The 15,881-nt window shown below is 37.7% G+C and overlaps 1 protein-coding gene across 1 annotated transcript in view; it reads left to right on the forward strand.

Moving 5' to 3' along the window:
- The window catches only part of MATN2 (matrilin 2), a 47,164-nt gene that overhangs the window by 16,624 nt on the left and 14,659 nt on the right, over nt 1-15,881 (forward strand). Inside the window, exons 3-6 of the mRNA XM_063299534.1 lie at nt 2,097-2,666; nt 4,743-4,865; nt 8,372-8,494; nt 14,783-14,905. Coding sequence (XP_063155604.1) covers nt 2,097-2,666; nt 4,743-4,865; nt 8,372-8,494; nt 14,783-14,905 — 939 coding nt within the window. The remainder of the gene's footprint in view (nt 1-2,096; nt 2,667-4,742; nt 4,866-8,371; nt 8,495-14,782; nt 14,906-15,881) is intronic.

Here is a 15,881-nt window from a genome sequence, read left to right on the forward strand (position 1 = left end):
CCTCCCCCAAGTAACTTGCGATCGCAACTACCCCCCCCACCTCCAGTAATTGTGGAGGGAGAGGAAGAGTACGAAGTGGAGGAGATTCTGGACTCTAGGAGGAGGGGAAGGGGCATCCAATATTTCATACACTGGAAAGGGTACCCTGAGGAGGAGCGCACGTGGGAGAATGCCAGAGATGTACATGCTCCAGCACTGGTTCATCGATTCCATCAGCTTTTCCCTCACAAACCCAAGCCTCGCATTTTACCCGAGATTCCTCTTTCGCCTGAGCAGGCCAAAGAAGCCCAAGCTGAGGAGTTCGTGAGTGTGTATTTCCCCCCGCCCCTGCCTGAAGCCTCGACTCCAGTTACAGAGGAGCCGGGTGAACCACAGCCTTCAACCTCGGGCTTGCATTTCCCAGGGGGGAGGGGGGCTGACCCTGCTAACTCTCTAGATGTTTTTCAGCAGCAGCCACCTGGCTCGGAGGCGTTATCAGATTGGGAGGGCAGCACTGCTTCGTCCGTGGAGGAGTTGTCCTTTGAAGAATTGCCTTCTTTGCCCAGTTCCCATGGGACTTTACAAGCAGACAACATATCTTATCAAGACTCTGGAGGGGAGGGGTCTGAAATGGAATATCAATCTGGAGGGGAGGGTGATGTCATGAGTAAGGATGGCGAGCAGGGGGCTCCCACCCAGACTGTCAAGCGCATGTGTAGCACTGAGGAACTGTTCAGCCATTCAAAGAGACACAGATCGGGACCGCCTTAACCTTTGGGGTTTATATGGCTGGGTTTTTCCCACGCTTCCTCAGTTTGTTAGGATTCTTGTTAAGTACTAGTAATAAATATTAGAGACCAAGTCATTGTCTCAGTGTGTTTCCTGGTAGTCAGGACAGCTGCGTAGTATCACTAATGACTCAAGCATGAGCTCACAAGAATTCAAAGGTGCCATTATTGAAAGATAGTCTGTCAAAATGAAGTAACTGAATGACTGAACAACAAAAGTTAAGCATATTATGCAAGCCATAGCCATGCGGTTTGGTTGGTTTTAGCTTTGTGTGTTGTGAGATCCATCGCTATGTTTTGTAAACCATGTTTTATAGCTTTATGTTATAAATGCATATGGGTATTCTGGATTATTCAATGAAACATAGTCAGAATAAGCTACAGCTTAGCACTATGCATAAAGCTAACTAATATTCAAGGAAGTATGACTCAGTTGTTCCTCTTTTCAAAGCCAAGGTCATTTGATTAGGACCACCAAGGAAGTTGATTATGTTTATGTTATAGACCACTGAATTCTTACTGAGCATAGCTAAAGGTGTCTCAGATGTAGCTTGGCAAGTACAATATGAAAGCCAAAGGTTATATTTTATGTACTGTGCTAACCCATGAAGTACTGAATTAATTCAGTTGCCTGGTTTGCATAACACACTGCATCATAAACTAACCATAAACTGAACCATATAGCCAACTATCTTTTGTCCTAGTATTTTATGTGAACCAAGCTTGAGTGTATGTTCTTAGGCAAACACAGGCTAGGAGAAGCTTGGATACAGCCAGATGTGCAGTCAGAGCCAACAACAGAGAGAGAGATTGTAAGGTGGTGTTTCAGTTAAGGAAGAAAATACTTTACCTTCCTTTGACAATGCATTGCTCAGGAGAAAGCTGTCTGTAGGCCATGGAGACTATATAAGGGATAGAAAGTGACTGGCTCCTTACAGTGACCTGGCAAGAACTCTTTATAGGCTTCCCCCCCCCCCAATAAATTGGTGAAATGTGTGACTAGTATTTCTTTAAAATACAGCAGAATAAATATAAATGATGGTGCTATGTTGCATCAGCAATAATTTTAAAATAAACAGTATGTATAGGAGGCTGTAACATTAGATACTTACCACTAGTTAGATGCTATATTTTTAAATACAGCTCACAATGTTCAACTCCAGTTATATAACCCATATTAAAGAAAGTGGAGAAATCCTGTGTAGATTAAGTTATATTTTAATATTTCCTACCTAGAAATCTTCCTACACTTTTTAGACACTTTTATTCTGGAGGTGGTTTACTTTATAAAGCTGATTATATAATTTTTGTCTTGTGTTTTTATTCCAGAAAACGTTTGCAGTAATAAACGTCTTGACCTTGTGTTCATCATTGATAGCTCTCGTAGCGTTCGCCCTTATGACTTTGAAAAAGTGAAAGAGTTCATCTTAACCATCCTGCAGTTTTTGGACATTCGTCCTGATAACACTAGAGTGGGACTAATCCAATACGCCAGCACAGTCAAAAATGAATTTTCACTGAAGACCTTTAAGAAGAAACAGGATGTAGCGAGAGCAGTGAGAAGGATGATGTATCTTGCCACTGGAACCATGACAGGATTAGCTATTCAGTATGCAATGAACATTGCATTTTCAGAATCTGAAGGGGCTCGGCCACTACGTCAGAACGTACCTAGAGTTATCATGATAGTGACAGATGGGAGACCACAGGATCCAGTTGCAGAAATTGCAGCAAAAGCTCGAAATTCAGGAATCCTAATATTTGCTATTGGAGTGGGAAGAGTAGATATGAACACACTAAAGTCAATTGGGAGTGAACCTTATGAAGACCATGTTTTTCTGGTTGCAAACTTCAGCCAAATTGAATCACTGACTTCCGTGTTCCAAACTAAAATTTGTGGTAAGGTACTAAATATGTATTTAAAAGACTTTGTAAGAAATACTGTTTTTAAAAAATGTTCTGTATCCATCTGTATATATAATCTAAGAGCCAAAACACCTAATCTGATTTCCAGAGATCCACTGGAATAGTGCTACTTTGGCCTGTTTTTGAAATACTTGTGGAGTAGGCCATCTGTACCTCTTTTGGGGAGGATGATTCACAAAATAGAGCCACCACTGGGAAGACCTATTAACTGGCTCGCAATCCATGAACTTCATGAGGAGGGAAGTTCTCATGTAGACCTTCTCTAAATGCCCAGATAGACAGATTCAGTTTTGGCAATGTGTTGCCTGATATATCTTAGTGCCATGCCATAAAGGACTTTAAAAGTGATAACTAGCTGATTGAATTGGCCCCAGAAGTATTTAGGTAACCAGTGCAGCAACTTCAAAATAGGTTATATTCTTGCTTGATGGGAGAATACCCTGTCCCAACTGATGCCCTCCAGATGTGTTGGGGCTATAATTCCCAGAATTCCATTAGCCATGCTGTCTGGGAATTTGAGAGTTAAAGACAGAACACATCTGCAGGGACCAAACTAAGGAGGGCTGATTTGTATAAGAATAATTGGATATAAAAATAATAATTATTATTACTAATTGAAGTTATAACACCTAGAACAGATTTCCCAATCTTGATCTCTACAGAAGTTTTGGCTACTACCACTATTATTTTCACCCAGCTTAAACAATACTCAACCTGGGAGAAGGCTGGTCTAGATTTTGATGGTTCCATGTGAAACTGCCAGAAATCTCCTGAAAGTGGAATTTGAGAATAGGAAACACCATGCAGTCACAATGCCTAAAATTGTATTGATGGCAGAATCTATCCTACCAGTCTTGTTATCTTCATCAGCAATGTGAAACTACTCATAGTTGTGTTGACACAACAGTCTTAACTTGTTTACTCCATTAAGTCATTTTCTAGATTCACACAATACACTGAATCACAAATATACTAAACTAGTGGAGTTTGTACAACACACTATGTCTTAAAAAGTTAGCCAGAGTTGAACCTAATCAAACATAGCATGTCATGCAAATGCAGCCACTAAGCTTTTCACTGACCTGGTTAAACATATATTTACTCAGTTTAGTCAACATAACATATTCATGTGCTTATGTTAAAAATCTCTACTGAACTTTAACACAACATGATTTTGTGACTGAAAATTACAGGATGGTAAGGAAAAGTAGTAGAAATAATTTCATTTTTCCTGGGCTTTTAACTAAGTGCAGTACAACATAGCAGCTGATGATTGGGTTTACAAAAGAGTTATTATTTGAATTTAAAAAAGCAAAGTGTGTTAAATTTGAGGAAGCAATATTGCTTCAGAAAAGCCATTGCCCTTACTGATACTGTTTACTGAGGTGACATAAATAAACAGTGCATTAATCCAGGTCTCACATCCTAAGGTAGCTTCAGCAAGCCTTCTGCACTCCCACCCCCAAATTTGTGATTGCAAATATAACAGGATTAAGGCCTTTTAAAACACAAATGGGGGTGATTACATGAAAGTGTAGAGACTGCCCACTTGCTTAGGATAAAACTGCAAAAAGCAGAAAAAGATTAGGTAGTTTGGTGAAAAAATAAGAAAAAGGATTATAAAAAAAGTGATAAGATTACAGCAAAAAAAAAGGTCAACATGAATGGAATGAAAACTATAAATGGGTGCTTAATTTAAATATTTATATATATATATATATATATTTAGTGAATGGAATCTGGAAATACATTTATAACAAATAAATCCTTCAGTCTCCTTGAAAGTGTAGCCCAGTTCTTAGTTCCTGTCGCTACTCATGTGATTGGTATTTATATGCCTACAGTTTATAGATGTATGAATCTTAACAACATCCATTAACAAAGTGTAAAATCAGTTTTGATGCATGTTACATCACTTCAATATGCATATTTTCTGTTGATACTTTGGGGGGCATTCTTGTGTTTTCATATATCAGTTTTAATATCATTTACTGGATTTTTTAGTCACATTCTTGTGCTAACTTATGTATTGCTTTTTTTTCTCTCCAGTCCAGCATATGTGTAGCATAGCCGAACATGGTTGTGACCATTTCTGCATCAACACTCCTGGCTCTTATATATGTAAATGTAAACAGGGATATATTCTGAACTCAGATCGGAGAAGCTGTAGCAGTGAGTTTCATATCTTATCTCTTTTATAGCTCATCATCTTATAAATATGCTTTATGGTGGGGATGTGCAACTTTCTGGCCCACAGACTGCATCATCAACTGCAGATTAGAGGTTTGTAAATATACCTAGTCACATATAATACGCACACACTATAAACCAGTTCATAAACGCAATATTCATGCACATTTTCCCCTTTTTCCAGTGACTCTGCTTACAATTATTAGTTTCCATCTGTGATTTTGAGCAACATTAATGGGTAAGAATAGAAAGCCTTCTTACTTCTCTCCTAGTCAGTTTTGTGATGCTAATTACTGTATTTATGGGGTAATATTGATCAATATGAAAAAATGATGTCTGCTGTGACAAAGTATTTAACACAGATGAATATGTAAATTTGGACAATCTTTGGCCCTCCAAATATTGCTGAACAACTATATTCTTTACTATTGTCTATGTTGATTGTAGCTGCTGGGAGTTGACATTCAGCAACAGTTGGAAGAGTCACAGGTTGCCTAATGATACAGAGATATGCTTTGTGGGTGGAGAATCTTGTTTCTCATAACTCGCCTTAAAAATTGTAGTAGGTATATAGATTTGTTGTGTACACTAACAGCTGAAAGTCTAGTTGTCAAAATTTCATAGGATAGAATTACGTATTGCAGAAGACATAGGGGTACAATTGAAATAACCATCAGGCTTCCCTTTCAGTAATGTCTAATAAAACATATCTCCTGTCTTATTCCTTGCCCCACATCACTGATCGCTTGACAGTAATGCTAGCTAGCTGCCTTGCGGGGAGCTGCAGTATGCATTAGAGCATTGACTCTAAGATCAGTGTTTTTGTCCAGTGTGAATTCTAGAGCATTGTGCAAGTCTTATACTATGAACATCTTGAATTAAGTTCCTTTTTGGCAAACTTTTAAGTCAGTTCCCTTCCTCTTTTTCCCCAATTTTCTTGCTTCTTTCAACATTTGTTATTTCCCTCAAAATAATCAAAATCTAAAGAAAAACTTTTTAGACTCTAAATTTATTTTGAAATAAAACTCTAATGTTTCATACAATACCTATCATTGCTGCTAGAAATAAGAAACAAAACAACAATTAATATATTTTATGATTGGCTCTTTCTGGACAATATGGTAGTCAGCAGTGCCTGTCTAAAAAGTAGCTTGTACCTACAGTATTGTGTAACTGCTTTGCACATTACAATTTAGCTTACAATGTTGTATCAATCCAGACTGTAGGTCAACATATGGTTTGTTTTTACTTAGCATGTTGGACAAATGCAGTCATTGGGATATTTTAATCATGGCTGACAACACAGTATACACAGGAGCCTATCATTGTGACTTGTTTAATGAACCATAGTTAAAACAAATCATAGCTTGTGCAGCATATAAACAACCAAAAACTTAGAAGAGAAAAAACAACCAAGTTCGGAGAGCACCAAGGACTCCACAACCAAAAACTTCGATGATGAAACAGTTTTATTAGGTTTACATTTATGCAGATCTAATTATTGTGTTGCCTTGTTTATGTTCGTTGTTCATTAAAATATACTACCCTTCCAGAGTGACTAACACAAAATACAAGATAACCTGCACAGTCTAAAAAATGCAATTCAAAAATAGTGGGTTTTTGGATTTGATTTTCCTCTTAAATGTTCAAAAGCATAAAAGGGCAAGATTTTTTTCTCATACGGCTTCCAGTTTCTAGAGATGGATCAGTTTTGTTTATGTTTTCAGATAATGAATTGTCAACATAAACCAGATGTATTTAATTAAATGCTGGTATTGGTTTTTAGTTATTTTCTATGCTAAGCTTTCAATCCTCATATCATCCAATAATAATATATTTAAAGCATATTTTAAATCCACATAACATTAAAGTCAGTGACAAAAGTGTCCAATAATGATTATTAGGCATTACATCTATGTAGCTAACTCTATGTAGCCAAATATATAAATGCAAATTGCATTAATGTCCATGTTATTGACTTGTATGTGAAATCTTTTCCAGGATTCTTGTGTAAATGGTTTGAGGATTGCAATATTCAATACTTAGCTCCCCTCAAAATAGGTACATACAGTATGCTCCCATGAGAGGTGGAATCTAGAACACTCAGGATCCCATTTTGGTGAAACCTACGTGTGCAGACTTCTCTGTTATAGATATTCCTATTCAGCATATGGATAATGGGACTTAAAATCTACATGACATTGAGGTAGGGTTTGCCCATCACCAGACTAGCATGAAACAAAGGGACTATCTTACAGTGGTTGCTAAAACTGCATGCAAGAACTGTGTAATTAAATAAAAGTGTGTTCTTCATACTCAAAAGAATGAGTACTCACAAAAAGGTGATTATATCACTATTTAAACTATTACATGCATTTGTAAAACAGCACTACAGCTGTTTTCTTTCTTCTCACAGTTCTTGGATCCAGTTTAAACTATACTCATACTGAAATCTAAGATTGCAATCCACTTGCCTAGGATGAAATCAAAACAAACTCAGTAGGGCTTCCTGTTTAGTAGACTTGTATAAGATAAAGCAGTAAATAAATGAAAATTTATATTTAAAAAGTATGCTAAATATTGACAGTAGCGTTGCAGTTTCTTCCAACAGTTGTATGCTAAAACGTATCCTTTCCTAGAGTAAAGATGATTAAAGATGGCTTTGCAGTTAATTAAAATTTTACAGCTGACTGACAAATATAGTTGATCTGTAACGTCTAAGAATTCTATTTAATTTTTATTCATCTTTGCTTTGAGATGAGCATTATATGTTTTTGCTTTCTTTATTCTCCTTAATCTTTGCACTTGCATTGTGTGTGCGCGCATGCTTGTATTTGTATACTGTATCTCTGTCTGTTGACTGAAGTGCAATGGTGGTATGCAATCTTGTAATGAAATTGTTTTAGGGCTTTCTACTCTTGAAGAACCAGCCCTACATTAACTTAATTAACCAGGAATTCCTGCATAGGAGGAAGACAAAAACAGTTATTATGCTACAGTGACACTGGCTTTGTCAGTAAGCAGTTGAGAATGAAATCCAAAGCGCTGTCATGTGAATGGATTTTTGGGATCAGTGTTCATAATAGACTATGCAATATAATTCTAGATATAAATAATAATAACATCTCCAACATCTTGCTGTGGAGGAAAAACTTATGCAAGGAGTTTGGCTTTAAGCCAGCTGATTATCTGATTATAACATTTGTTGCACATGGAGAGAAATTCTTGACAACAGACAAAGGATTCTATATAATAAAACATACAAAAACACCCTTTATGTCCAAAGGTGCATTTCATGAATAAAATAATGTTGCCAGCTCTAATTTAATCCAGAAGCTGAAAGATTTATATTCATATATTTCTTATTCTTTTATTTAATTATACTTTCCTAAAATCTCCTGCCCATCTGAATGCCAAAACAGAATGCAAACAACCACCAATTTCTTTCTGAAGTGAGTGACATTTTACTGTTTTTAAAATTTTTCCAGTCCAGGATCTATGTGAGATTGAAAAGCATGAATGTGAGCACATATGTGTGAATACGCCTGGATCCTATGTCTGCCAATGTTACGATGGCTATGAACTTGAAGAAGATGGGAAGAATTGTTTCAGTACGTATTTGTTTTCTATTGCACGAATTCACCAATGAAAGTACCTGATGATTTCTGTTATTGCCACTGTATAATCCTGTATCATTTTATTTATTTGCTGCATTCAAAGATTTCTGGTGAGAATGTTGACTTCTTGCTTTGCAATAGTAGGTCTTCTGCATTATATAAGAGGTTTCTTTGGATGTTTCCTCAGTTGCAAAGGAGCTTAGAATGGCATAGCATGGTTCAGAGTAAGAAAAAGAATGAGACAAAAATGCATGGTTTCCCCATGTCTGTTTAACCTTTACAGTGAATATTTTATAAGAATGGCAGGATTGGAAGAGATGACAGTGGGAATCAAAATAGGAAGCTGAAGCAGTAATTAGAGAGATGCAAACCCTACCTCTTCCCTCACGTCCTCTATGCCCAGTTTTGTTCTCCCTTTCTCTTCCCTGTCCTTCCCAGTGCAGCTACATCTTCCTTTCATCTCATTTCCATATTGCTGTTTTTTCTTCTTTTCTGCTGTTTCTGGAAAGAGCTGCTGGAAGGAGAGAGGGAAATGGATGTGTTCATGTATAAGGCAGCCTAAAGAGCATTGCATCACACCTAGTTTCCAATTATAAAAAAGAAGTGCACCAGAGTGTGGGTGTGTTTGGAGGAGGATTTGTGTGGTGTGGGAGAGCAGAAAGGAAGAAGTAACAGCAGCAAACAAACTGAAAGGAGAAGCAAAGCCCAGCCGCTTCACCACTCCAGCAGCAATGCTGAGAAGCTACAGCCAGCCGGCAGCTAGTAAAACGTCTTCCTTTTCTTACCCCAGCACAGATTGAGAAACTGCCAAGTGTTTCAGCAGCAGTTTAGAACAGTAGCTGATAGCAACAGAAGCCAGCCTGAAGGTGGCTAAAGACTTTGGTGTAAGCTCAAGTAATAAAGAAGAATAGACTGTTTAGGAATAAGAAATGCATGTAGGTGTAGGCATAGATATTAGGGAAGGGAATGCAGTTTGGCTTTGCTCATTCCCACAACAGCTTTGCCTAGGATAATTGCAGGCTTTTGCAGGAATAGATCTTAAGGATTTGGGAAGAGTTTAACTTTGAGAAAATATAATTTGTGGTGTTACAACAGTATTTTTCAAGTACCTGAAGGGTTAACACAGAAGATCAAGCCTTATTCTCTCTCATCCCAGAGTGCAGAACCTGGAATCATGGACTTACATTATAGGATAGCAAGTTCGGTTGAATATTTGGAAAAAAATCTGAAAGTATTCCCCTAAGGCTGGTTCGATAGTGTAATCGATTACCTAGGCAAGTGATAAGCTCCCATTTTCTGGATGTGTTCAAACAGAATCTGGAGTGTCATTTATTGGGCATGCTTTAGTTTGGATCCTTCACTGTGCTGTGTACTTGGCTTGATGGCCTCAATGGCCCCTTCTAACTCTATAATTCTAGACTTTAAAAAAAAGCAGAAGCAATATTAAGGTGGTTAAATATTGATCACTCTTTGTCAAAACATTCTTTTTAGAACTTTATACATTTGTTTTTATGTTTAATATTGCTGTTACGAATTGGTGACTTGGAGGCAGAGATGGTGATACATTTTCCATTAAATAAATTTGTATAATATGAAGTACACAGATTTTTTTTTAAAAAAATGCCTTACAAATTAGAGAAGAGATAACTTGATTGTTTTTATTATTTCAAAATGACTTCTGTGATATGTGCTTTCCTATTGATTGGGGCTTTATTATGGAAACTAATCAGTGAATCTAAGGAATTATTTTTAAACAAGCAATGCGTGGAAGTGGAAGAAGACAATAGGAAGGACAAGAGACCTCTTCCAGAAAATTAGAAACATTGGAGGTAAATTCCAGGCCAAAATGGGTATGATCAAAAACAAAGATGGCAAGGACCTAACAGAAGAAGAAGAGATCAAGAAAAGGTGGCAAGAATATACGGAAGACCTGTATAGGAAGGATAACAATATCGGGGATAGCTTTGACGATGTGGTCAGTGAGCTAGAGCCAGACATCCTGAAGAGTGAGGTTGAATGGCCTTAAGAAGCATTGCTAATAACAAGGCAGCAGGAGACGACGGCATCCCAGCTGAACTGTTCAAAATCTTGCAAGATGATGCTGTCAAGGTAATGCATGCCATATGCCAGCAAATTTGGAAAACACAAGAATGGCCATCAGATTGGAAAAAACCAACTTATATCCCCATACCAAAAAAGGGAAACACTAAAGAATGTTCAAACTATCGAACGGTGGCACTCATTTCACATGCCAGTAAGGTAATGCTCAAGATCCTGCAAGGTAGACTTCAGCAGTTCATGGAGCGAGAATTGCCAGATGTACAAGCTGGGTTTAGAAAAGGCAGAGGAACTAGAGACCAAATTGCCAATATCCGCTGGATAATGGAAAAAGCCAGGGAGTTTCAGAAAAACATCTATTTCTGTTTTATTGACTATTCTAAAGCCTTTGACTGTGTGGACCATAACAAATTGTGGCAAGTTCTTAGCGGTATGGGGATACCAAGTCATCTTGTATGCCTCCTGAAGAATCTGTATAATGACCAAGTAGCAACAGTAAGAACAGACCACGGAACAACGGACTGGTTTAAGATAGGGAAAGGAGTACGGCAGGGCTGTATACTCTCACCCTACCTATTCAACTTGTATGCAGAACACATCATGCAACAAGCTGGGCTTGAGGAATCCAAGGCTGGAGTTAAAATCTCTGGAAGAAACATTAACAATCTCAGATATGCAGATGATACCACTTTGATGGCTGAAAGTGAAGAGGAACTGAGGAGCCTTATGATGAAGGTGAAAGAAGAAAGTGCAAAAGCTGGCTTGCAGCTAAACCTCAAAAACACCAAGATTATGGCAACCAGCTTGACTGATAACTGGCAAATAGAGAAAATGTAGAAGCAGTGAAAGACTTTGTATTCCTAGGTGCAAAGATTACTGCAGATGCTGACTGCAGTCAGGAAATCAGAAGATGCCTAATCCTTGGGAGAAGAGCAATGACAAATCGATCAAATAGTTAAGAGCAGAGACATCACACTGACAACAAAGGCCTGCATAGTTAAAGCAATGGTGTTCCCTGTAGTAACATATGGCTGCGAGAGCTGGACCATAAGGAAGGCTGAGAGAAGGAAGATCGATGCTTTTGAACTGTGGTGTTGGAGGAAAATTCTGAGAGTGCCTTGGACTGCAAGAAGATCAAACCAGTCCATCCTCCAGGAAATAAAGCCAGACTGCTCACTTGAGGGAATGATATTCAAGGCAAAACGGAAATACTTTGGCCACATAATGAGAAGACAGGACACCCTGGAGAAGATGCTGATGCTAGGGAGAGTGGAAGGCAAAAGGAAGAGGGGCCGACCAAGGGCAAGATGGATGGATGATATTCTAGAGGTGACGGACTTGTCCCTGGGGGAGCTGGGGGTGCTGACGACCGACAGGAAGCTCTGGCGTGGGCTGGTCCATGAAGTCACGAAGAGTCAGAAGCGACTAAACGAATAAACAACAAAATCAGTGAATCATCTCCTAAAATATTGGGACGTTTACAATAGCTTTGTGTTAATATTGCATCTCATGGGGCAATTGAAAATGTATGTTATTTAAGGAGAAGCTGATTTATTATCTTAATTTCCAGTAAATAATGCACATTTCTTCTCCCTGGAGACAGGACTGTCTTTTATCAGGAAGGTACTTACACAGACAACATGATGAAAAGCTTAAATGTTCTAGATTCAGATCAATTGCTTTAAGTCACCGCAAGCACAAACTCCCATTATACAGAAGAATATTACAGTATGCTTGCTGATGAGATATATTTTAGTCTGCTTTCCCAAGGTTGTCTAGAATGTGGCAGAGTTATAGTTGTGGGATTAAAGGGAAAATGCATTAATTCAAGTAAACATTTAATTTAAATTGAAAGTACAGTAATGTAATTAGGAGTTCAGTAAGAAAAGCACCAAGATTTAGGAGTTCAGTCATAATGGCAAGAATGATTGATTCTGTAAGGTTTGTATGAAACAGGATGTACTATTTTGGTGGATATAAAGGAAAACATTGTCTTTTGAAAAGTTGAAATCTTCTAGGAAAACTACTTTGTGAATGTTTATCCATTGTTTAGAATAATTCTGTGAAAATTGGTATTAGTACCATAGAGATAAATAATACTGTTCAGCTTTATTTATCCAAAATCCATGGAGAAATCCAAACGATTTAGAAAAATAGGAGTTCTGTTTAGCTATGTTTACACTGGGGAATTTGATAACATTAACAGTTTATTTTATTAAGTAGAAATTTTATGAAATAGAACTTTAGGAGCTATATATAACCATATGTAATTTTTCTAAGTAATAATGTATACCTTTCAATATTCTTAAATATTTGCTCTTTTTATTATCTTCCCGTGTAAATAAATCCTTGTATTTTGGTTATATTTAGGGATATAACTAATCGTTTCTACTTGCAGAAAAAAGCTATAAGAACATAGCTGAGAGCATAGTTGAGAAAGATCCAGATTCAAATCCCTGTTTTGCTGAGACGTTTACTGGCTGACCCTGAGCCTAGCTGATAATTTACTTCCCTTGATAGTTATAAGAATAAAATGTAAAGAAAATAGTATATATGCCCCTTCGAGCTTCTTAGAAAAAGAAGTAACTGTAATAACATAAGTAAATTAGTGTGAACTACTAAATCATCATATACTTGGTAGCACAGAGGGCCAAAATATTTTTTCTAGATATAGCTACAGTTTCCACAAATAGCTAGTTTCCAGATCTGAAATGGGGATTTTAAAATTTTTTAGGAATCCTTCCCTATTCCACTAAGTCTTCTGGTGCACTGTTAAGATATTTTTGATGGACAGAATTGGTGAGAAGCATTGAAGGTGAAATACTTTCATAGTTATAACCTAGGTTAACATGACTTAAGCATGGAACATGGCTGCTCATACATATACTCTAGTTCCTGGCTAACAAACAGCTAGTTAGTTTTCGATCTTTCAAATGGAAGGCATATTCCGCTTCCTTAATTAACCAAATAACATTTTTAGGGCAATGTGCTTGAGTTAACATAAGAATACTGTTGAGGTTTTCCTACTAACGATTAAGACTGCTATTGTACCTAATCATTTTGGCCGGGTGAAGAGGTTGTATTTGATTGTCTCCTCTCACGTGCTTCATGCAAATTGCCTGGGGGGAGGAAACCTGCCCGGACTTGTTCTTACTCTCTTTTTTTTTTCTCTCTGCCGATATGTAGCAAGCCAGGCTTGCTCTCAATGAGAGCTAAGTCCTTTAAATATGTTTTGCTTTTGTTTTGCTTTTTGTAAATAAATTATTTTTATAGAAATGCCTGGTGTGTGTGACTTTTCTGATCTCTCCTGGGCTAAAGGCTTTCCCAGCATTCTGCCAACAAATACATCTTACATTTGGACGTGCAAACTGGTTAATGGTCTGAGGAGCTGAGCTGCATACACGTGGTGGGATGGTATCACAAACAGGCTATGTGATTCTGCACATTGTAGGGAAACTTGACTCAAGAATGCTATTTTTGGTGATGGCTCCATGTTAGGTATGATGTGCTGAATGATAAGTTAGTAGAGTAATTGTAACCGAATCACTTATCATTACAGCCAGCTTCCAAATATTGTTCAGTAATGATTGCACTGTACATTGTTCTGCGAAATGATGTGGGGAACTTTAATACTTAACTTTCACTATCTATTTTGTCTGCAATGTTGTATTTTGATTTGTTAAGAACTTGAGTAACTTAAGTTCTATTAATTTCAGTAAGATTACTTTAAGTCAAAGTCCAGGCCACACAATATATGCAGTTACAGACTTTCAGCAGTGAGCTTACCTATGGCCCCATTTTTCTCTTGTTGCATGTATCTGTTTAACGGAACTAATAGTCTTACTGGGTTGTATGGACCTCAAACACATGCTTAGTTTTATTGTAATTACAGCATCTGGCTTATAACAATCCATTATAGATTGGTACAATGTGGTAAGACCATAGTCTTGGTTGAAGAGTTGCATGTACTGGCAGGGGAATAAGATAATTACCTGAGCATGTGGTGGAACACAGTCTGTTTCAACTCTTAATAATAACAATATAAGAATATGGACAGAAGGGCCATTTATAAATAAGCTATGCTTTTTTATTGTGCCATTGAAATTTATGTGGAACTCAGCTGGTCTGTCAGCAGTAAGTGAAGAACTAGGTACTATCAACATTATATATTCAGTTTTAAAGTTCTGCATCAAAGTAACTTGTCTTAAATTGCTTGTGCTTCAGTTGTGGACTACTGTGCTTTGAATAATCAAGGCTGTCAACATGAGTGTATTAATACTGAAGACTCTTACTATTGTCAGTGCCATAAGGGTTTCGTTCTAAATCCAGATAAAAAGACTTGCAAACGTAAGTTATCCACATCTCAGTTCTGTTCTTTAATACTTCAAACGTTATATGTAACATCTTGCATACTGGGCAAGGACATAGCTCGGTATTCCCTTTGCATGGGAAATAGATTCATTCCATAACAACTGTACCAATAGAAGAGAATATGAATAGCTCATGGTTGAACTGTGGAGCCCTTGGTGCTCTCTAAGCTTGGTTGTTTGCTTGAAGACGTTTCATTACCCGACTAGGTAACATCTTCAGTGCTAGAAGGGAGTGGGGTGTGCTCTCTGTTTATATACAGTAGCTTGGCCAGCTACTGTTTATAGCTTAGTACAGTACAGTAGCTTGACAGGACAGTACTGTACAGTAGCTTGGCAAGCTACCATATATAACAGCACACTCCACTCCCTTCTAGCACTGAAGATATTACCTAGTTGGGTAACAACCAAGCTCAGAGAACACCAAGGACTCCACATACTGTAACATCTCTAAAGGAAAGAATCTCAGGTACCAGTTCCTAACCAATGTGGCTGTGGAGGACAGTGCCAGCAACTGGATGGACATGGGCATGCCCATAGCAGACCTAAGCAATTAATAAGACCTGGGGAGATCCCTATCCCAGACCATTTAATCTCCAAACTTGTCACTGAGGTGTTGTAGATTGCTCATACAGCAAAACCTATGTCAGGAAAAGAGGAAAACCATTATTTTAGTTTTGGAGATTGAAGCATACTGTGTGTGCATGTTCCTGAGAGTGAGAATTTAACCTGAGCAAATATTAAGTTCTATAAATATAACAGAGAGGAGATTTAATTACAGGAAGCACATTATAGGGATAGGCAAAACCTAGCACCAGCTAGCAACGTCCTATCAGGAGGAGATTCAAAGAGTGTCTGTTGTGAAGAAAAGGCAGAAGGAAGTGACCCGAGATCTCTTAGGCAAAGAGCAGACAGAGTGATGGACAATGAGAAGCACACAGTAAATCCATAACCCT

This window comes from Candoia aspera, chromosome 3, assembly GCF_035149785.1.
Source record: "Candoia aspera isolate rCanAsp1 chromosome 3, rCanAsp1.hap2, whole genome shotgun sequence".
Classification (NCBI taxonomy): domain Eukaryota; kingdom Metazoa; phylum Chordata; class Lepidosauria; order Squamata; family Boidae; genus Candoia; species Candoia aspera.